This window comes from Thermobia domestica, chromosome 16 (assembly GCF_964235325.1).
Source record: "Thermobia domestica chromosome 16, izTheDome1.hap1.1, whole genome shotgun sequence".
In the NCBI taxonomy this organism is placed as follows: Eukaryota; Metazoa; Arthropoda; class Insecta; order Zygentoma; family Lepismatidae; genus Thermobia; species Thermobia domestica.
The window spans coordinates 175,338,477-175,360,404 of record NC_137469.1 but is presented as its reverse complement, the minus strand read 5'-3'; the positions used below and the strand labels follow the sequence as shown (position 1 = coordinate 175,360,404).

The 21,928-nt window shown below is 37.8% G+C and overlaps 1 protein-coding gene and 1 long non-coding RNA gene across 7 annotated transcripts in view; one reads left to right on the top strand and one right to left on the bottom strand.

Annotated features, from left to right (window-relative positions):
* The window catches only part of LOC145673511 (uncharacterized), a 35,014-nt gene extending 27,210 nt beyond the window's left edge, over positions 1-7,804 (bottom strand). Inside the window, exon 1 of the long non-coding RNA XR_014128777.1 lies at positions 7,594-7,804. This is a non-coding gene — a long non-coding RNA (uncharacterized LOC145673511). The remainder of the gene's footprint in view (positions 1-7,593) is intronic.
* The window catches only part of Rbcn-3B (WD repeat-containing protein Rbcn-3B), a 334,889-nt gene that overhangs the window by 152,913 nt on the left and 160,048 nt on the right, over positions 1-21,928 (top strand). For 3 of the 6 annotated variants that reach the window (XM_081743279.1, XM_081743280.1, XM_081743278.1), the window contains 2 exons: positions 5,814-5,894; positions 15,210-15,320. In XM_081743279.1, coding sequence (XP_081599405.1) covers positions 5,814-5,894; positions 15,210-15,320 — 192 coding nt within the window. The remainder of the gene's footprint in view (positions 1-5,813; positions 5,895-15,209; positions 15,321-21,928) is intronic. The other 3 variants (XM_081743283.1, XM_081743282.1, XM_081743281.1) reach the window with 1 other exon arrangement.

Sequence of the window (21,928 nt, the reverse complement as noted above, 5' to 3'; positions counted from 1 at the left end):
ATAACACAGTGTGGACATATTGATCGTGCTGGACATAATATCTTCACACTATTATGTTTCATAAATGTATGACAGCAACGTATCTCGTGTTATCATTCAGCAGAATAAGGCGTCCAGTTATATGCCAAAGTCAGCAGTGTCGTACATGTGTTGAATGATATGTGTTATACGAAATTATGCAATCCATTTTCCTTTTGAGATCTGGCCATATGATAAACATGAAGCGATCTCCTCCAAGTAAATGCATTAATGTATTTAGTTGTAAGTATACTTAGGAGCCTGACATACTAAAAATAATACAAAATTTACCACTTATCTTTTGCTTGCTCTCATAAGTGAAAGGAGATAATGAAATGCAACTTATCACAATCGTAGATAATGCTATTCTATAACAGACAATATGAACCTCAAGAATTTATAATGTTGCCATTCACACAAATTAGCGTTGCCCCACGACGCCTCAGTGGTAGAGCGTTCACCTCTGGTGCATGGGGTCCCGGGTTCAAACCCTGCTCCCGCCTAGTGAACTTTGTGGTGGACAAACACCGTGTGCGTGGGTTTCCTCGGGGTCCTCCCGTTTCCTCCCACTTTCTTCATTCCACCATTTCATTCATTGCTCATCACCGTCTCCTTTAGCCTAGCCGACATAAACGTGGGACGTAAAACTCAAAAATTTCATTTTTTACAGTGTTGCCAGAATAAGTTTTCCCTCAAAATCTAAGTTAAGGCAGTGACTAGAGGAACGAACTCAACAGCATTTGATTACGTATCATATTGTTTTGGTTTCCTGTGAACTACTTTTTAAATAACGCTATTATTTAATTTTAATAACCGTATGTTAAAACTATTTTGTCTATTACAAACTAAATAAAACTATTATTTTAAAAAGTAGTTCACAGGATGTGAAAACAACATGATACGTAATCAAATGCAGTTGAGTTCGTTCCTATAGTCGCTGCCTTAACTTAGATTTTGAGGGAAAACTTATTCTGGCAACACTGTAATTTCTATGCATGGCAATACTGAAAATTTTTGAAATTCATATTTTCTGTTGTAGAATAACATTATCTATAATTGTGGCAAGTTGCATTGCTCCTTTCGCTTATGAAAAACAAGCAAAAGAAAAATTGTAAATTTTGTGTTTTTTTTAGTATGTTAGGCTTTTAATGTTAAGTTTAATGAATATCTATGCTTAGAATGAATCCAAAAAGGACAGTGTATTTAAAAGTAATTGTAATGTTAAATATTATTTAAAAAGTATTAAATACTTTAGTTTTTACTGGAAAAGATATGTATGTTTTCAAAGAAAAGAAAATACATGAGAAATGGAACAAAAGTAATATATTTACGTACACGACATATACAGAATCTCTGAAATAATCACTCACATGCATGCCATTATTTAGAGGATACCGATATAAGAGAGTGGGGGAGAGGGAAAGAGGGAAATGCATAAAGAGGGAAATGCTTCGACAACACTTACTGAACTAAGGCTTTTTTTTTTTTTTTTTTTTTTTTTTTTTTTTTTTTTTTTTTTTTTTGGTACCGCTATAGAATCGTAATTTAGACTACCAAATTGTGTACAGTTGACAATTGCGCCATGTTAGTTTAAGAGATTTGCCAAAGTAATATAATATTCCTCATAGTTCTGTGAAGTAAAGGTGAGTCAACATTTGTGTGTATTAATAAACCTATTACAAAGAAGCAATAATTGTGTGCGGAAAATGAATATTGGAAACATTACAAATGGAAGGGGAATTACACGATAGACTACGCACTGCATAACTTCAGGAGGAGGAGTGTGAGAGTTGTAGACGTTGTATGTAAATTGATCTGGCACAAAAGTGAGAGAGACCACAACTCAGTTGAATGATGGTTTAACCATGTGGGGTGAATGAAGGTAATTACCGCATAATATTACTCGTAGTATGCGAGGCGTATCCAGAAAATAACTCTCACGCTCCCTATAGCCAGGAAACCATATGTTGCGCGAAGCGACTGAAAAAAGAGTCACTTGTACTCATAAAAAAAGGGTCATTTGTTATAAACATAAAGGCGAAATAGAAATAATCGTTATTAAGAAATAAAAATTAATTACAGGACCGCAAACACATCCACATATCTCGAACTGACACTAGCACCAGTAATTGCACTAAATTTAAAAAATAAGTGACGAAACTAACAACGCAATACAATGCATGCTATCACGACCAAGTTCCTTCGTGACTGAGCGGTTAGCGTACACGCTTTGGTGTCGAGACTTGGGTTCAATTCCCGGCGGGAGCTCATGTGGTTCGAATTCCACGTTAATCAGTAGGTCCACGTCTCATATAGCCTCGCTGCTGAACGGGACGTTAAACTCAAAATCAACTCAAGCTTTCACGACCACGCTTTTACTGAAACTAGAAGGGAAAATAACTTCGAATATATAAAAAAAATAGGAAGTCTATACTGTTAATTTCGGGAAGAGGCAATAGAAGTGTTTAGAATTTACTGCTTTTCTTTGCAGCCCCCACTCATTGTTCGACACATTTAGGATAGAAACAACGCATTGGTTGTTCTTTCTTTCTTTACCAGAGCCCAGGAGAGAAACAATTGCTGTTATAGAACTCCAATCCCTCGGAATGTTCATTGAGGTCTGTGGCACCTCTCTGAAGAGAGAAATCTGTGGGGTCGCAAATGTGCAATCAGTATCTGCTGTATTTCAAAGGAAACAGTGAAGAAGTTTTTTTTTTTCTTTTTTTAAGAGAGAGGGAGAGAGAAAGATGAGCGTATGATGTGATTTGTTTACTATTTCGGTGACCTACGCGCTTCTCCAGTTTGTCACAAAAGGCAAAGATAATTCTGCTGACCAGTTTTCAGTTTATGGAAGGGGATGCGGTGTTTTAAATTAGGGTTTTGGTTCCTGACCTCTCAGGCTAGAGAAACTTTATTTGAAGACATTTCTTCCTCTTCAAGGCAAATGGTCTGAAAATTTTCAGCTTTATCAGAGGGGCTTTGGCGGCAATTATTTTTCTATCTTTTTTTTTTTTTTTTTTTTTCAACAAATAGCGGTACTTGAGGAGTAGCGATGGTGCCTGTCGTACAAAACGGCTGCTAAAAATATTGAAAACAGCAATAAAAGGACAACTCTCTCGTGTCATTTTTTATCCTTTTGCTGTCACTGAGTCACAAGCTTCAAACACACTTGTATTTTGATTTTAGTATTTTTCAATTGGTTTTAAAACTTTTAATTCAAAACGAACGTTTCTAGGGCCCATTATCAGAAAATTCACAGCATTTTTTTTAGGTAGAAAAAATGTAAGAAACATTATCCGCAACTTTATCCGCTATCCGCACAGAAAAGAGATATATATTCACAAATACTCATTTTGATGCGGATATCCGCATCCGCGCAGACCTCTACCCATATAAATAACGGGAAAGATTTTTCAGTTCCTCATAAAACCATTCTAAAGTTGGAAATTTTTATTGTTAGTGATTTACTTGGGTAAAGCTAACAAAAACGTACAAGCATATTGAATTTCAAGTTTTTATTCCAATTCCAAGCACCTAAAATATAAGTTGGTAGTTCCAAAATAAAGGTCTATTTAAATAACATGGAGAATTTCATTCCTCCTTTAGACCTTCTAAAAATTAAAATATTCACTTTTGTCAGTTTTTCTATAGATTAGTTCCGGAAAGCTATAATCATGTCAAATTTCAACTATCCATGCCAACCAAAAGTACCCGTTATTTTATGTCAGCTCATGTAGTTTTATATATAGCTAGGATATAAAACACACGTAGAAAGTTTTAGCACACACACACACACACACACACACACACAAAAAAAAAAAAAACGTTCTTGTGAAACTATTCAATCTTAAGTCCTATACTATTATATCAGCTTTAGTACCACTTATTATTAGGTAATTTGATGCTTAGAAATGAACAATTTCCTCCAAGCACTGGAGACTTTAATGCGTTTAATTTTGGCCACGTGTCCACTTGGTTTTAATAAAAGTTTCAGCTCGCTAACATGACCAACTCGTGAGATTTTTTTTGTTTGTTTTGGCAACATTTCATACTCCCCTCCAGGCTCCTTAAAATACGCAATTTGATAAAAGTAATATAAAAACTCGCGCGCACTGTGTTCACGAATACATTTCAAACGGCTCAGCTGTTTATCGCGTGAAGATGCAACAAACCACTTCGACTTCAATATGACAAGAAATACAAAAATTGCTCCTCTTTCCCTTTCCTCTCATTTTTTTTCCCCAGGATTTTAAGAAACACAGAAAAACATGTCCGTTTATTTTTAGTGAAGAATCTACGAGTGAGCTTTAATGCCCTAAACTTAAGGATTCCTAAGATATCTATTGTTGCCATTAATTTAGAACTACTCCGCTTTCCCCTTTCCGACTTAGGACACTCATTTTGATCAAATGGACTTAATAAAAACCCAGTTGAAGGTAGTAATAGACTCACTTCACACATTTTAGCCATTTTCCCGTGATGGTGATCAATTTGATCATCAATTTCATTTTCTAGTACACATATAGATTAAATTCATGAGAAGAATTACCATTTTTATAAACTTTTTCTGATCTACAGATAAGTATTTATTTTAAATACTGCCTCTTCGTTAATCCCAAACAATAACCATCCTCCAATATTACTTCGAGAAAGGTAACAGCTCTCAACCGACTGAAGTAAATAAGTTGAAACATAAATATGGAATACTTATAAACACTCCATATTTTGGCATGTGTTGTTGCTTTGAAATGTTGTATTGAAACTACTGATAAGTGTGCATACAGGATGATTCAGGAGGAATATCACATAATATGTGAGGTGATTCTACATGTGAAAACCGAAAGAGTCTTATGAACATTTGTCCCATTTTCGATCATTGCGGAACTGGAGCGAGTTGAAGGCTACACACCTCCATGAATGATTATTAAGACAAGTGTGAATATTACCTACCGAAATGCTGTGTAGGCGCTGTAGTGGGCAGAATAATGGTGGGACAGACGACTGATCCATCCTACAAGAGGTGTTCAAAACGTCCCTCAACCATCTGAATTCGCTTGTCAACGCGTTGTAGGGTGTGTTGCGTTGCACATCGATCTTTATCTCGGCGAGCTTTAATTGGGGCAACAGCGTCGGTGATGCGAGCGACAAGTTCTTTACATGTATCCACCTTCGTAGCTTACACATCCTCTTTTAACTAGCACCATAAACAGAAGTTTAATGGCGTTAGATCCGGTGGTCTGGGAAGCCAGTTAATTGGGGCCGCCACGGTCAATCCACCGTTGAGGAAATGTGTTATTCAGATACTGGGATACGTGTCTGGTAGAGTGAATCTGTGCAACACTCAAGCACGACATCCACACGACCTCACGACTGCTCACTAATCCAACGCACGATTACACACTGGATACGCTTGCAGCTGTTTCCTCGGTGCGACGTCACAATGCTGCCATCTGTTGGAGAACCCCACACTTTTTGTAGGGTGGTTCTGTCATCTGTCCCACAATTATTCTGTCCACCCCAGTGTCTACACAGCATTCCGGTAAGTAATATTCACACTTGTCTTCATAATCAGTCATGGATGTGTGTAGTCTTCAACTCGCTTCAGTTCCGTAACGATTCGAAAATTGGACACATGTTCATAGGACATTTTCTTTCGGTTTATTTTTACATGTAGAATCACCTCACTAATTATGTGACATTTCTCCTAAATCACCTGTATCTATCAATGCATTTACCGTAATCTTCGTACGTAAATGCTTCCCCATGTATGTGAAAATGCCTTTTGTATTTGTTAGGTTACGTGCAGAAGATGAAGGAGCTGAAGGAACAGAGTGAGAACTTAAAACATCAGCTGAAGGGGAAAGCTGTTAAAAGTGGTACTTTGATTTCTTTATTATACCCGAAACGTTGTCTGCACGTCATCATGTAATTTGCATTTTTGAACTTACCCTTTAAAAGCAAGAATAAGAAAAAAAATACATTATCAGAACTGCAGCTTTTGTGAATACTGTGTGAGTTTGATGTAAAATCTCCCTATGCTTCCCAAACTTCGTTATTTTCTAATGATTTTCCTCTATATTATAAAGTTAGAGTATGGAATACTCTGCAGTATCAACAAAGTACATATTTTCTGTATACATTGTACTATGTGTAGCGTAAGAAAAACGGTTTCGTCTCTACTCTTGTTCCTCTACTGAAGCGGAAGTGCTAGATTTAATTACTTCGGTTGTAATACGAGGGCTGTCCGGGAAGTAACAGATGTTTTGAAATAAAAAAGTAACAGAATGAACAAACCAAATTATATTATATACATTTAACAGGTACACTCTTAAGCTATTTTTCCACATAACCGCCATGCAAATTAAGGCACTTGTCATACCGTGGTACAAATTTTTCAATGTCGTCGCGGTAGAAATCTACCGCCTGCGATTTCAACCACTGACTTACACCGGCATGCAGTTCGGCATCAGGATCAAAGCGTTGTGTAGCGAGCCATGTCTTCATCGCTGGGAAGAAGTGGTAGTCACTCGGCACCAAATCTGGACTGTATGATGGGTGATCGAACACCTCTCATCCAAAACCATCCAAGAGCTCTCGGGTACTCTTGATCTTATGCGGACTGCGTTATCGTGAAAAACAAGACCTTTGTGATGAGTTTTCCCTGGTACTTGTTTTGAACCGCGCTTTAACTTTCCCACAAAAACCTAATCACACAATGCACTTCACAAAAGGCGGGATTCTCTGTTGCAGCGCACGTTGTAACATGTCACAGAAAGCACAGTAAGATTGTCACAGCCCTTACGCTACCACAGCTGGATGGGTGCTGAGTGTGGTAACGTTTTGACACCAATGTGGCGACTCTAGCCCCGCCCACTGTCGCGATAGGCCAAAACGTCTGGTACTTTCTAAACAGCCCTCTTATTACTTCCCACAGATTATAATGTAGGAGACAGCGAAAAATGTTTCTATATGTATCCATCTTCCTCCTTATTCCTCTGTTGAAACGGATACCCATTCCATCTCCACCCACGTCTGTCTATTGGCATCGGAAGTGCTAGTCCTATCACTTTTCATTTCGATAATGAATTATCATAGTTTGGAAGTCTACTGTAGTTCCACAATGTGAAATGAAATCAACTCGTTTCATAATTATTTCTATATAGTTTCTCTATTATATACTGTATAATTATTTGACATTAAATAAAAATTACTTACATATTTAATGTGAGTTCTTCAGCGTGCACTTATATTTGTCTCAACCTTTATATCTGTGGGAATATCTTTCATACGTAATTGACGTTGACGTAGTGTCGCAGTGAGAGATAATATTTACTTCTTATAATACAGTGTAGCCTACTTATAACGAATTTAAAGGGACCAACAGAATGAGTTCTTTATATCCGAACTTCGTTATAAACAAACTCATGTATTTTTCCGAATTATGGAAAAACAAAGGATTAGATAATAAACAGATACGTTAAAAAAGAATATACAGCAGTATAGTATTACATCTGAAGATAATTTAATTAATTGGCTTGTTATCTAGCCTATCGTATATATTGCAGTTCTTCCTACCTGTTCAAGCACGCTTGAAGAAGTCTGTAATTTTCTTCTGAACAGTGTCTGCTGCCGCTGTTCGTAGTACCGCTGCTGTTGTTTAGCAATCTCATTTTTCTTCAATTTTCCTTCTTCAACTTCGCCTATAATTTTCACTTTTGTCTGAAGTGATATGGCTTTCCTTTTGTTTGCCATCTTTCACTCTTGCGATGCACGAACTCGAGTTAAAAAATCAACTTGCGGCGTGTTCCTAACTTACAGCTACCGAAAAACGTACCTCACTTTCCGCGTCTAGCACAATGAGCGCCAGTGAAAACAGATTTATTTTTAACCTCGACCTTGAACTCTAGTAGACGCGCGTTGCCAGAAATATCTGCACCCGGGGCGATTTCTACTGTCATCCGAGTGGGAGGAAAAGGAGTGAGTCATGCCTGGCTTGAACAGTGACAACAGCTATGAAAAACAGTTTTGCGGTACCTGAGTTATCCACGAGCACAAGGAAAGAAAACACGATCTCGTTCGCTATGAGCGGTCTTTATGGAAAATATTGTTCGTAATATACGGTCATTTCTTCCATGTTTTAAATAAGCGGTGTGAAATGGATTTTATTTATGTTCGTAATATCCAATAATTCGCTGTTTCCGAGTTCGTTATAAGCGGGCTGCACTGTATTAGTAAATTTATCCATCTTGCGTATCTCTGCGGTGTCCAGTGCTTTGCATTGTTTTTTTCTGCGACACCAACATTGAATATTTGAAAGTGAATGAGAGATTCTTATCTCTAGAGCAGAAAGCTCTTAATGTGTAAAATTTCAGTACCTTTGTGTTCAGCGTTTCAAAAACTAAAACATAATGATAGTAAAGTTTCTTCTTTTTAACCTAATTCGTGACTGTAGAATTTCAAAAGTCGTGCAAGTGTGATAATGAGAGATATTTGTATTATGTGTATCATAAATATCTTATATTGCAAATTTTGGTTCTGTACACTCAATGGTTTAAAATATTGGTACAACAAACTAACATATCTGTATTTTGTTAAGTAATAGATCTTGTGTATCAAATTTAGTACTTTTAGGTCTTAATAATTCAAAAGAAACATGCTATGATAGTACATTTGCTGTTACCACCTTATATGTTAAATTTTTTGGCAGAAGCGATTTTTATGTACAAAATAGTTTGGGCATCGTAATTGGCACACAAAGGAACGCAATGTTTGTAATAGATAAAGACAAAAATCACAGGAATCTAATACTGTAATTACACATAATACTTTGATCGTAATTTAAATCAATCTGCACATAGCCTGTGATTTGAAGTTGAAACTTTTTACTTCAGCTGACGTGTAGACTTACTTTTCTCACTACATTGATACTGATGGATTTAGATATATTGACAATTTTAAGTTTAACAGTAGGTAAAATGACTATTTAATTCGAAGAAAAAATATAGAATCATTCACTAGTCTTGATTTCGAAATAGTAAAGATAAGATTACTGTTTGTAGTAGAAGCATGATTTATCTTCTCTCTTTTTTTCCTTTCTTTTCTTTTCTTTGCTTGCTTTAAAAATGCCAAATTCTATTTTGGGAAAAGAAATAAAAGTCAACTTCAAAAAGACAGTACCGTAAAATCCTCTACTCCCTATTAACTCGCGCAATACCATCCCCAACCTCCATCTTGATTGAAACTCATGAGTTTTAATTATCCACTACTTTAGCTGAAAGCTAAAAGACTTTTGCAATGAGCTTCAAAATCGCCTGCCGAAAACTTAACAATAACTTCTACAATCGCATTACAAGAACTGTCCCCTTGAAATATGCCGCATACGTAGAATGATTACCAGAAATTCCGATATAGAACTCGTATTACATTCGACATTCTCATTTCGCAACATTCCATTACAAAGACAACTCACGCATTCCTTCATTTCGGGTATTACAATGCTTACAACCTGATCAACATTCTTAGGTGTACCTTCTGTATCAGCGAAACTTTTATTCCCGTCAATAATCGACGATACTCCTTCAGCGGTCAATTATAGATGCGTTAAAATATCGAATAATACTTTCGATAAAGTGGATACTTTCAAATATCGAGGATCAATATTTACAGACCAAAACCATATTCACGAAGAAGTTGAATGTTTACTAAAATCAGTGTTATTATTCAGTTCAAAATCTTTTATCTTCTCGAATTCTATGGAGAAATTTGAAGCTTAAAATGTATAAAACGATAATCATGCCTGTTGTTCTGTATGGTTGCGAAGCATGGTCGCTTACTCTGAGAGAGGAACGTAGACTGAAAGTATTTAAGAATAAAATCCTGAGACGAATATGCGGACCCAAGAAAAACGGGAATAGGGAATGGTGGAAACTTCATAACGTGCAACTACATAATTTATACCGTTTACCGAACATTGTTGGAGGGCATTAAATCTAGGGGACTTAAGTGGTAGGCCATGTAGCCAGAGTGGAAGAAAATAGGAACGCTTTCAAAGTTCTAACTGGAATTCCAATCGGAAAACGACCATTAGGAAGCCCTAATTGCAGATGGGATGATAATATTAAGATGGATCTCGCAGAAATAGGAATACAAAGTAGAAACAGGATCCAGTTGGCTAAGGATAGAAGTCGATAGAGAGCTTTTGTGAATGCGGCATTGAACCTCCGGGTTCCATAGGCCATGGAGTTAGTTAGTTAGTTAGATTCTTTAAAAGAAACAATAGTCCATTTCAATTTGATATTGTTAAAAGCTATTGGAACGTACCATTGGTGATTCAAGGAGTTTCTCAGGAAGTGCAAAAAGCTGTATCTAAATAACCATGTTCCGCAAGTATTTAGCAGCTGCGTAAGGAATTCGATAGAAAAAGTTCAAATATGATGAAACGATTGTGAGTAGAGATTTGACAGATAATTTATGAACCCATGAAATACAGAACTCTACTTCACACGTTGATATTTTTCACAAATAAATAAATAAAAACTTCTGGAATCCAAAAAATGTGTTCGTCGGTGTATTCAATTATCTCAAACTAAAGTTATAGAATCCCTCAGGATCTTGAACATAACAGTGGACAGACAACAAAAGTTTCCTTCGATTTAAATGCTTACCTTAGTTTCCGTTTTTGGAAAATCCGTGTTTGCATTTGGTGTACTTTATAGGTTCAGCAAATTCAGAAATATGAGTTAGAAGAAATAATATATTATTATTATTATTATTATTATTATTACTCGCGCGTGTTTTGCGGGGAAAGGGTCTTACAGGAGATGGAAGAACCTCGCAGCCCAATAATAATAATAAAATGTAATAACTAGACCGGATATTTAGACACTAAAAACCTGTAAAATAGGTGGGCAAATAGGCAAGGGCGCTGATCATAGGGGGGGGGGGGGCAAAAACTGATGTGGGCCTCTATTGTATTTGTGAATATACAATATTTGGCATAATTTGAATGCAATTTGTCTTAAAATCCTCATATATATATATACCTTCTGCATGTGAATGCCCCACCCCCCAAATTTACAGAGAAATCGGCGCCCTTGCAAATAGGCACTTAAAATTTTAAAAAATAGGCGCTGAAACGTAACTCAAAATAGTGAAGATAAAGGAATGGACATCATCATGGGACGAAAGATTTCATTTCATTTTCAAGTTTTAGGGTAGATATTTAGTGTGTCGCTCTGTGCAGGATTTTTGTATTAGCTAAATGTTTTTAATTTCATAACGAAGTAGTTTGTATTTCTTTTATTATTATTATTATTATTATTATTATTATTATTATTATTATTATTATTATTATTATTATTATTAATTTTTCTAGTTAATTAGGAGGAAAATATATTACTCATGTATCATCATTATCACGTTTGCTTGATTTTGCTTTACCATCAACAAAGTTTGAATAGCTAATTACGTATCAGGGAGAATTTCAATAAATATCCTGGAAGACCTGACAAAATCAGGGAATCCTTTCCCGTAATTTTTGTCTGCACCCTGTATTCGGAAAATCGATAATATAAGTAGTTGATTCTTTCAATATTTGAACTCCACGTTTGTTATGAATTTTGAAATAAAGTACAGGAATCGGGATCTGTGTTCAGATTGATTCATGAAATACCTTTACATTAGAAGAAAAGAAAATCTTCACCAAATGCATTGTTGACTCCCTTCTTTCTTCGCCGTTGAGTACCAGGGTGGATATGGGTATGTACAGAACCGGTAGATACTGAAGCTCACGAATACGTTTGATTCGATGTCGCAAAGTGAGGTGTGTTCGAACAGGAGAGAGAGAGAGAGAGAGAGAGAGAGAGAGAGAGAGAGAGAGAAAAAAGATTGACGGTCCGAACAGTGTTGTGATCACTTCTCGGATCATCGTACACCACTGGAGAGACTTCCGTGGAGATCTTTGGGTCTATCATCCACTTCTCCTGACTTAGCTACGTAATTCCATACTGCACACTCCCATGAAACCACAGAGGCAGCAGGAACCTCACAAGTAGTGATGAGGACCGACCCAGAAGCAGAGATTTTTACTTGTGGGGACGCGTATCTCCGGCTTGGTTTGGTTCCAGTTGGAACACATTCTTGGGCTTGGTTGTGATATCCAGCAGGTCCGTAGCTAGGAGTGTGTTATGGGGGAGGTACAGCTCAATTTGTTTCCTGACTCAGACACACAAACGAAGTTCAGCAAACACATGGGTCAAAATTGCCAGAGCGATCACAGATTCTGGCTGTTTTTGGGCCCTAGCACTGAAACAACTTCAAATGCGACACCGGGATTTGCATATTCGAAAACTAGCGAGTCTGCACGTTCTTCCCATACCAACATTGCCCAAGGGGCCCGTCAGTTTCCGGAGATATGCGCCCCCACAAGTAAACAATCCACGCTTCTGAGTCTATTCTCGTCATTTCTTGTGAGGTTCCTGCTGGATCTCTGTGGCTTCATGGGTAGTGTGTGACATAGGATTACGCAGCTGAGGCAGGAGATAAGTATAGACGAAAAGATCTCCACCGGAAGCCTCTCCAGAGGTGCACGGTGGTCCGAGAAGTGTCCACACTGTCGGGACAGTTGATTAGTTTATCGACTCCTGTTCGAACACACGTCACTTAATGATATTGAGACCAACGTATTCGTGACCTACATAGCCTACCGGTTCTCTACATACCCATATCGACCCTGGTACTCACCGGTTAAGGAAGTAGGGTGTCACTAGAGATGCCTGTTTTTTTTTTAAAGATGTGCGTTGATTTCAGCCAGCTGTCATAGAAGTATATGTACGGCTCAGACAGGAGTATTTTGTACGGCCTTTAGTTTTGTAGAACTTGCATTTTCCCATAACACACACGATGTATTACTTTTTAAGTTGCCCTCTGGTGTGTCTTCGAACTCGACCGCATTGACGTTAGTCCTCTGATGTTAATGTTAGATTCACCTCTATATATTGTCCTTCGAGCCTTCCACAGTATAGCGACTGCCACAATCTCTGATCGTGCTTAATAAGGGATACCAGTATTTTCACACTTTTACCTTAACCTCCTGTTTATTGAAATTCCCTCCCGGGATAAACCGCCTAAGATCATTATTGTTCATTTACACGGTTTTTCCGGAAACTAGTAGGACTGATTTTATATATATATATATATATATATATATATATATAAAATTATTCACAGTTTTAACATAATAGTTTTCACACTCCTTTTACATCAACACAGCGATTCTGCCAATCACTGTGAAGGCTTCCTACAACACAGAAACTAGAATGCTCTTCAGCTCCCACGTTACGACTTCTTGAATCTCAGTCGAAGGAAGAGGAAGAAGTCTGCAGGAGCGATATCTGGGCTGTAAGGTAGCTCAGAAAGCTGTGTGATGCTATGTTTGGTCAGGAAGTCCATGACAGCAAAGGTGGTGTGGCTTTGGGCATTGTCGTGATGAAGCTTCGATGATGCAGCGATTGTTGGACGGACGCGGGTGACTCGTTTTCTGAGTCTTTCAAGTACTTCCACGTAGAATGGAACATTCAGAGTCTGACGCAAACTTCACCGCGTAACTCTGCTCTAACAAACAATTCATTGTGGAGCTGACAAGGTTCCTTGAAAAGAATTCACCTTAAACTCGATCTACACTCCGTAAAGGCTTGGAGACGACTGGCGCGTGCTGGTAGCTAAGACCCACCTCTACCCAACCAGTGCAGTAACTTTCCCCTCTTCACCACGTTTTGGCGAGAAACAATCAGTCCTACTACTTCCGACAGAAATCATGTATATCTTAGAAATCGTTCAGAGTATGTTTACTGTTACAGACGGTTAATGAATTCGAGGAAGAAAAGGTAAAGATTGTTCACTGAAAGCAAGTTCCCCGAACTTACAGGAGGGTAGGGTGCTTTTATTGTTTCTTTTGTGTATGTTGCGGGCAAGTGTATGAAGAGATGAGTTTTCGTTTTTATTCTTTCTACATTACAAGGGGAATGAGGGGGAAATCTCCTTTAGGAATACTGAATGGGTACTATAGCCAAAGAGGATTTCCCTCTCATTCCCCTTGTAATTCGCAGACTGTTCACAGATATAGACACGAAGCGTCAATAACATTTTTTACACCACTGTGGTAACAATAATATAACTCGTGATATCAATATATTTACGGAATAGGTTATATTTTGTTACTAGTTAACATGGAACATTGAAAGTTTTTACAACTGATTTGAACATTTCTATTGTTTTATGCATTATAAACATATTGTGAATTAATATTTTAATTGTAGTTACAAATAGTACTTTATTGGAAAAGAAAACAAAGATAAAAAGCTGACTCGATCGGGACTCGAACCTCAGACCCTTTGCACGTGAATCATAGATGCTCCTCACTCTTCCACGCCGTCACTTGATAACTTTACGCGTCGTATCATATATGGGTCGAGTCGGAAACAAAGACTTTTTTTCTAGGCTATTTCTGGCTATTGCACTCTCCCAGTTTGTAATATTAACACTTTAAATGTGCACTACTACCTCGTGAAAGATGGCCCCGAAATTAATTTACCAAACTCTGCTTTCTCCTTGTCAATATGATGTGCTTATACCGTAGAAAATACGAAAACTCGATTTAGGGGCTGTTCAAAAATGTTTTGGCCTCAAATTCAAAATCTAATTATTGGCCAAGATTGTAATATTTTGATCCATTTTTAGGTTTCCTAAAATTCTGGCTCAATTATGATACAGTTCGACATAGAAAACAGATACGATAATATTTCAGAATGTAGGCAAATTAATTTACGTTTCCTTTCAATTAATTTTGACAATCAGATCTATTTACATCGAGTACTGTATTTTTCAAATTTCTTTCTAAAGTTGAAGTAAGTGACTAGTAATATTGCGAACGACAGCTGTAGTAGTTTATGCATGTAATTATACAGTGAAAGTGTATATGTTTCTTGAATTATATACTTATTCCAGAATTGTCAATGTTCAACTGTTATTGTTTCTTATCTCCAATTGGGTCACTGATTACATTGCATGAAAAGCATGCGTCTTGGATGATAAAAGTTATTAGTGGAATGCTTTCGTTTGTTTCTGTCTCCTGACCACATATAACAGTGAAATTTTGCGTTATTTGACGTTACTTTCTATTCTGACTGTTACAGGTCTGATTGCAAAGATGAAAGAAGGTGCTGAAAATGTTCAAACCAAACTTCAAGCCAAAGCTGAAAGTGTTGGGTTTAAGCCTATTAATCCAGATGGAAGTAGTCGTAAAGGTAAGAGAAAAATCTTTTCTAATGGCTTTGGTACTTTTATTTCGCAGAGAGCATACATACAGTGCTTAATGTAGATTTTAGGTAATATTTTCCATAAGTAGAAGCTTTGCTTTGTATATACTTAAACACAAACAAACTATTTGCTGAGCAAAACAATATATTCACATTAAAAAACTACATACGTGTTACAGTTTCGCCAACTAACACTTTGGCTTCATCAGACACTATGAGAAACAGGAGAAATGTACATTCTTATATACAAACAAGAGCTGAGAAGCAAGCTGAGAGCTCTGCAAGGCCTCTGCATTTAATAAGGCATCAGATTTACATCATCAGCATACACCATAACCTGGTGAATACCATTCAATTCTAGGACCTGGTTGCTATCTTTGATTTTTCTTATAGCGTACTCCGGAACAAAGCTGAATAATAACGGCGATAACACACATCCTTGTTTCAGGCCAATCTCGACGTGGAAGCTCGCATTTTTCTACTCGGACTTTACTCTGAGATTCATTTAAACACTTAATAAATCTAGCTTTTTCGGTATTCCAAATTCTGTAAGAATGTTGTACAGTGTTTCCCTCCTAACCGAGTTGTAAGTCTTTCTAAAATCAATAAACAGTTGATGTACTGGGTAATATATTCCCATTTCTTTTCGAGTATTTGTCGAATGGTAAATATCTGGTCGATTTCGTCTAAATCCACACTGATAATCTCCAATAATTTCATCTGCGTATGGGGTCAATCATTAATAGAATGTTAAGAGAAATGCCTCGATAATTATTACAATCAATTTTGTCATCTTTCTTGTGAATTGGAACAGGGATTGATTCTTCCACTCTTTTTAAATGTATTCCATAGTTTTTCTTTTTTTGTAAAAAAAAAAAAAAAAAAAAAAGTTTCGTTACGATATGTCGAAATTTCTTGTTAAAAATTCAGAAACCTTCAGGACTGGGTAAACCGTGATGGTGGTTATATATTCTACAGCCTAGGAAACCATACGCTCAGATGAACCGTCTATTACGTATATCATCCACGAACAGAAAATTCTATACTTTCCCGAATCTGAACAAGCTTAAGGAATAGTCAGTGCATTACAGAATTTGGAGATTTACCGATTTTGCAGATCCGAAGCACCTGATAGGTGGTAACAGATTATTACGTATGTGATCAATCAGTGAAAAATTTGTTCGAAATATTCATACAATGTATATGAAAGTTAAAACTTAACTGATAAATTTCAAGTATGTACAGAACCACACGAAACGAAGCTCTTGATGTGCAGATTTCTCTCATGTTTTTCTTTATTTTGCTTCAAAAAGAGGGTGTGTGATATTTTGAAGTAAAAATACTACATAAAATTTTGCTAGTTATTTGTGTATCATTTTTTAAAGTACTTATTGTATGTAAGAGGTTAAAATATTATTACATATATTGGTTAATCCTTTGGAATACATAAATATGTTAAGAATTTTAAAAAATCATTTTGAAATTCATGGTTTATTTTCGAGGTTTCGTATTATTATCTGCATCAACCACTAATTAAATAACTTTTTTTTTTTTTTTTTTTTTGTTCTAGAAAAGCGAAATAAAGTCTGCTTTATCAGTTTAAAGCAAAATTTTCAAAACATCTCAAAATTTCCCAAGCAAAAAAGCGAATCAGAAAAAACAGTCTTTTTTTCAAAAAAGCCGTTTTTTTTTCAAGCCTTTGCATCTCTAATCCAAACTCTATATATATTCTTAAATTCTCATATTATATGTTTCATATAGCTAGTTAGAAAATTCGCTCATTCTTTTGCTTTTAGGCCCTGGTTAGAGGCTACATGTTGGAATTCTTTTCTTTGTTGCTTGCCCTTGCAGTATTTTTCCACTGGCTCCTGAAGTTCTGTGAGCCGTTGTGAATTGAATTTTTTCTAGCCTCCGAACACATATAAAAGCGCGGATTTTTTAAATGGCTGCCGCTGTGCCAGTACTAGAGACCTACAGGTCAGTTGGTCTTATTTGGTGTGTTGCCAGTCGATCGGATTTGAGTAAAGAGAACTCAATCCGGGGAAATGTCCCTTAGCTTTTGTCACTGGAAGTCTTTGGATATGTAGGTCTGATGCTTTGCAGTCTCCCGCTAGAGTTAACAGTCTCTAGCCGTAACTTAGGAGAAATCCAAGATAGGTGTGGGAAATTATAAGTATCTCTTAAAAAGGAAAAATAAAATGAAATCTTTGAGTTTTACGTCCCACGGTTATGCCGGTTAGGCTAAAGGAGACGGTGATGATGAGTAACGAATGAAATGGTGGAATGAAGAAAATGGGAGGAAACGGGAGAACCCCGAGAAAACCCACGCACACTGTGTTTGTCCACAAAGTTCACTTAACGGGGACTGGGATCGAACCCGGGACCCCAAGCACCAGAGCTGAACGCTCTACCGCTGAGCCACCAGGAGTCCTACGTCAAACTGATGACTAAACTGGACTTTTGATTTTAACTTAGAAAAAATGAAAGATGATTCATTTCGAAAGATCGTGCCTCAGAAGAGACTGAATCCAGGACAATTAGGAAATTGAAATCTCCAGATGCTGGAGGATTTTTCCTTGTATGGAATCCAGGTTGCTATTTGGGCTCGATTTCCGGACAGTCAGGAACAGTGAGGCCTGTCTGGTAGTTTTTTACACTGCGACTTTCGTTTGCGAAATTATTGGAATGTTTTATTTATCTCTTACCTTGAGTCAATGCAAGACGTATTATATAACGGCCATGAGAGACAGCTGTTATTTCTACCACCTGTGCTTACCCATTCTAATTTATTTTAGATAGATCCTTAATGGAATTTCTCTGAGTGTAGAGAGTCCATCTAGGTATAGGCCACACTGTTACTAGAGTCAATTCTAACAGTCTTTGAAATTAAAGGATATAAGACCAGAGAAGAGAGAGTACTATTTTCTATATTGCAACAGACCCCAAAGAAAGAGAAACTGAACTGTTTAAATATTAGGGCAGAGACGAAGCTTCTCATTCTCTCCATTAGTTCTTGGAAAAGGTGAGCACAGTATTTAATTATTGGCAAGGACCCAGTAACGTCCTTTAATATTCTCTGTATACTAGTCACAAACTCAACCCCTGGTATTTCATTTTACTCAATTAAGATTTTGAACCTGTTACCTAGGCAACAGCAAGCGGACGGTTAAAAATCGTAGAGAGAAAATTTTGAATGTAAGATAAAACGGCAGACAATTGTTTGAATGGAGAGAGATTAAAAGAAGATACATTAAGATAGGAGTTAAGTCAAACACTATGCATTCATATATATCATTAAGAAAATTATTATTATTAATTATAAGAAAGAAGATTTTTTTTCGTACCTTACACTCAGCATGATCAGTTTCACCTCTAAACTTGGCACAAATTTGTAAGGCAGCCCACCATTACTATACCAGTTTTGTTTACTGTTATGCAAACTTACATGAAGCAAGTTGTTTTACCTTGCTACGATATAGCCCTACCATAAGTTATAATCTATGTACGGTAGTCATACCAATATAACAAACAGCGTTCTGCAATGATTACGTTTTCACCATGAAGCAAATTTGTACTATGTACACAATCTACAGGCATTATACTCTGACTTTCTATGCTCACTGCTCTTGTGCTTAATGACCTTTCTTCTCATGATAACTTTCGTACACTCGACGTAAAACGATAGATGGCAGCATTCTCTCAATGTAGGTAAGTGCAAATGATCGATTTCACTCCGCTTGATCGATATCACCACCTGTTTCTTTCATAGGTGTCCCTTAGATTTCTCCTCCAGCGTTAGGGGAGATTCATAAATATAAACCTAAGTATTTTCACCGCACGAAACTAGTTATTAGGTAACTGTCCTGAATATCTTTGAATTACGTTTTTCTAATGTAAATTCATAATACTTGCTCAAGAACCGTTTATATCCCCAACATGACGCTTAATTAGTCGTTTCAAGAACTCAAAGAAATCCAGTTTCATCGTATGTATATTCATCAACGTTTGTATTTCGTTTGAACCATTTTTCACGATTTCTCCAACGCTGGAGGAAAACAGAGAATTTTGAAGAGCGTTGCCATCTTCTGCAGCGCTAAATTCTCAGCTTTTACAAAATGGCGAATATCTCGGTCAATACGTGACTTATCGATCTCACATAAACGTGGCAATGTTCCTTATGATATACCGGCTTATTGTATAAACTTTAGACCATAATGTACTAGGGGGCGCGGTGGCTCAGTGGTAGAGCGTTCACCTCTGGTGCTTGGGGTCCCGGGTTCGATCCCAGCCCCCGCCAAGTGAACCTTGTGGTGGACAAACACCGTGCTCGTGGGTTTTCTCGGGGTTCTCCCGTTTCCTCCCACTTTCTTCATTCCACCATTTCACTCATCTCTCATCATCACCGTCTCCTTTAGCCTAACCGGCATAACCGTGGGACGTAAAACTCAAAGATTTCATTTTTCATAATGTACTAGTGACCTTTCCCGATTTATTGCACAATTTCCAAACTCAACTTTTTCTCTCTTCTGTAGTGGCAACACTATTTAACTGACCCTACTGAATTTGGAGTCAACTTAAATAGTTGTTGCCACTATTTAATTTAATGTACGCAAATAGTTAATACCTCACTTCGTATGTGCACAAAAGGCTTTCAATTTGATACATTCGATACGCTATTTTTTTAAATGTTTGCAATACTGATCTGCGAGTGCCAGTTCTTCTTTGGTTTAGTTGCTGATTCCAATTACGAAATAAAATTTAGGTCATTCCATTAAGAAAAAAAAAACTATTTGGTTAGCAACACTGTTTATCTGGAATGTTATTCAATACGAGGGTAGGTGTCCCTTGGTCTGTAGTTTCTTCATGCAAAGTTTCGCTCTTCTCCCGTTTTTGGTTGTTTCGCTATCACGATTGGACATGATAAAAGGCAACTCTGTAAGAAAAAAGTTCATATGGACCTCTAAAACATTTCAGAGTTAGAGCTGTCCAAAACCGTGGGAAAATCAACCTTAGGGGCGAATACTCCCATAACTATTAGCCATTGATTTGAGGCAGCATGTTATTGTCTTAAACATGCAATCTTCTCTCTCTCTCTCTCTCTCTCTCTCTCTCTCTCTCTCTCTCTATATATATATATATATATATATATATATATATATATATATACAGATGGTGATCAGAAAAATGGAAACACCTGAACGAAATTGCAACTTACCAGATTAATATGGTGTCGGGCGACCTATCGCCTTCAGAACAGCCTTGATGCGACGTGGGATAGAGGCATAGAGGTCGTGAATGGTAGCAAGTGGAATTTTACACCATTCCTCGTGCAGGGCATCGGCCAGTTCTGTGAGAGGGGATGCAGGTGGAAATCGTCGCCGGAGTCGTGTTTCCAAGACGGACCACAGATGTTCAATTATGTTGAGATCTGGGGATTGGGCGGGTCAGGGGAGGTGTTGAATTTAATGCTTTAATGCAACAACGCCAGCTGTGTGAATGGGTGCATTATCATCCTGGAAGATGGCGTCATTGTCCGGGAACAACATCCGGACCATAGGATGCAAGTGGTCTCCTAAAATTGCGACATAATCGTTGGCAGTGATTCGTCCGCTAAGTGTGATCACAGGACCCAATGAAAACCATGATATGGCGGCCCACAACATCACCGAACCTCCGCCATGTTTCACAGTTGGACGGAGACACTGCAGATCATAAGCTTCTTTGGGCGTTCTCCACACATTAACACGGCCCGTGGTTGGGAATAGGGTGAAGGATGACTCATCCGATTATATCATACGTTTCCAGTCCTCAACGATCCAAGTTGCACGGTTGCGGCACCATTTGCGGCGTGCGAAAGCGTTATGGTTCCGGGCTTGGCCCGTGCAACACGACTCCGTAAGTTCATGTCATGTAATTCGTGGCGGACTGTGATTGTCGAAACAGGGTGGGGGAGGTGCTGATTGAGTTCCTCCGTCACTTGCTCCGCAGTGGCACGACGGTTCTGCGTGACAATGCGCTTTAATACCCGGCGTGACCTGTCACTCATGATTTTCTTCCGCCCACTGTTACGCTTCCCCGATGTGGTTTTCCCGTGTGTTGTGTAGCCCGTCATCACCTTCGACACTGTCCCACGCGACACACCTAACACAGTAGCCACTGCCGTCACACTCACTCCACATAACCGCGCACCAACAATTTGCCCTCTTTGAAACTCTGAGAGGTCTCCCATTTTACACTACCTCCGTCTGCTGCAGCCACTGGACACTGCTGTTCCACTGCGCCTGACGTTGTATGGAGACCGACCTAACACACCACCACCAGCGGTCCGGCGCTGCGGGCGCCACGACACCACTGCCAACCCATACATTTGACGTGTTGCCAACTACAGGTGTTTCCATTTTTCTGATCACCATCTGTATGTATATATATATATATATATATATATATATATATATATATATATCGGGTGTTCCAAAATAAGTGTTACAACTCTTGGGAGGTAACTCCTGCCACTGAGACAAGAAAAAAAGTTCTCTTGAACTTTCGGCTATCGGACATAGTTTCGGATCTACAAGGTGCCGAAAGCATGGGAAAAT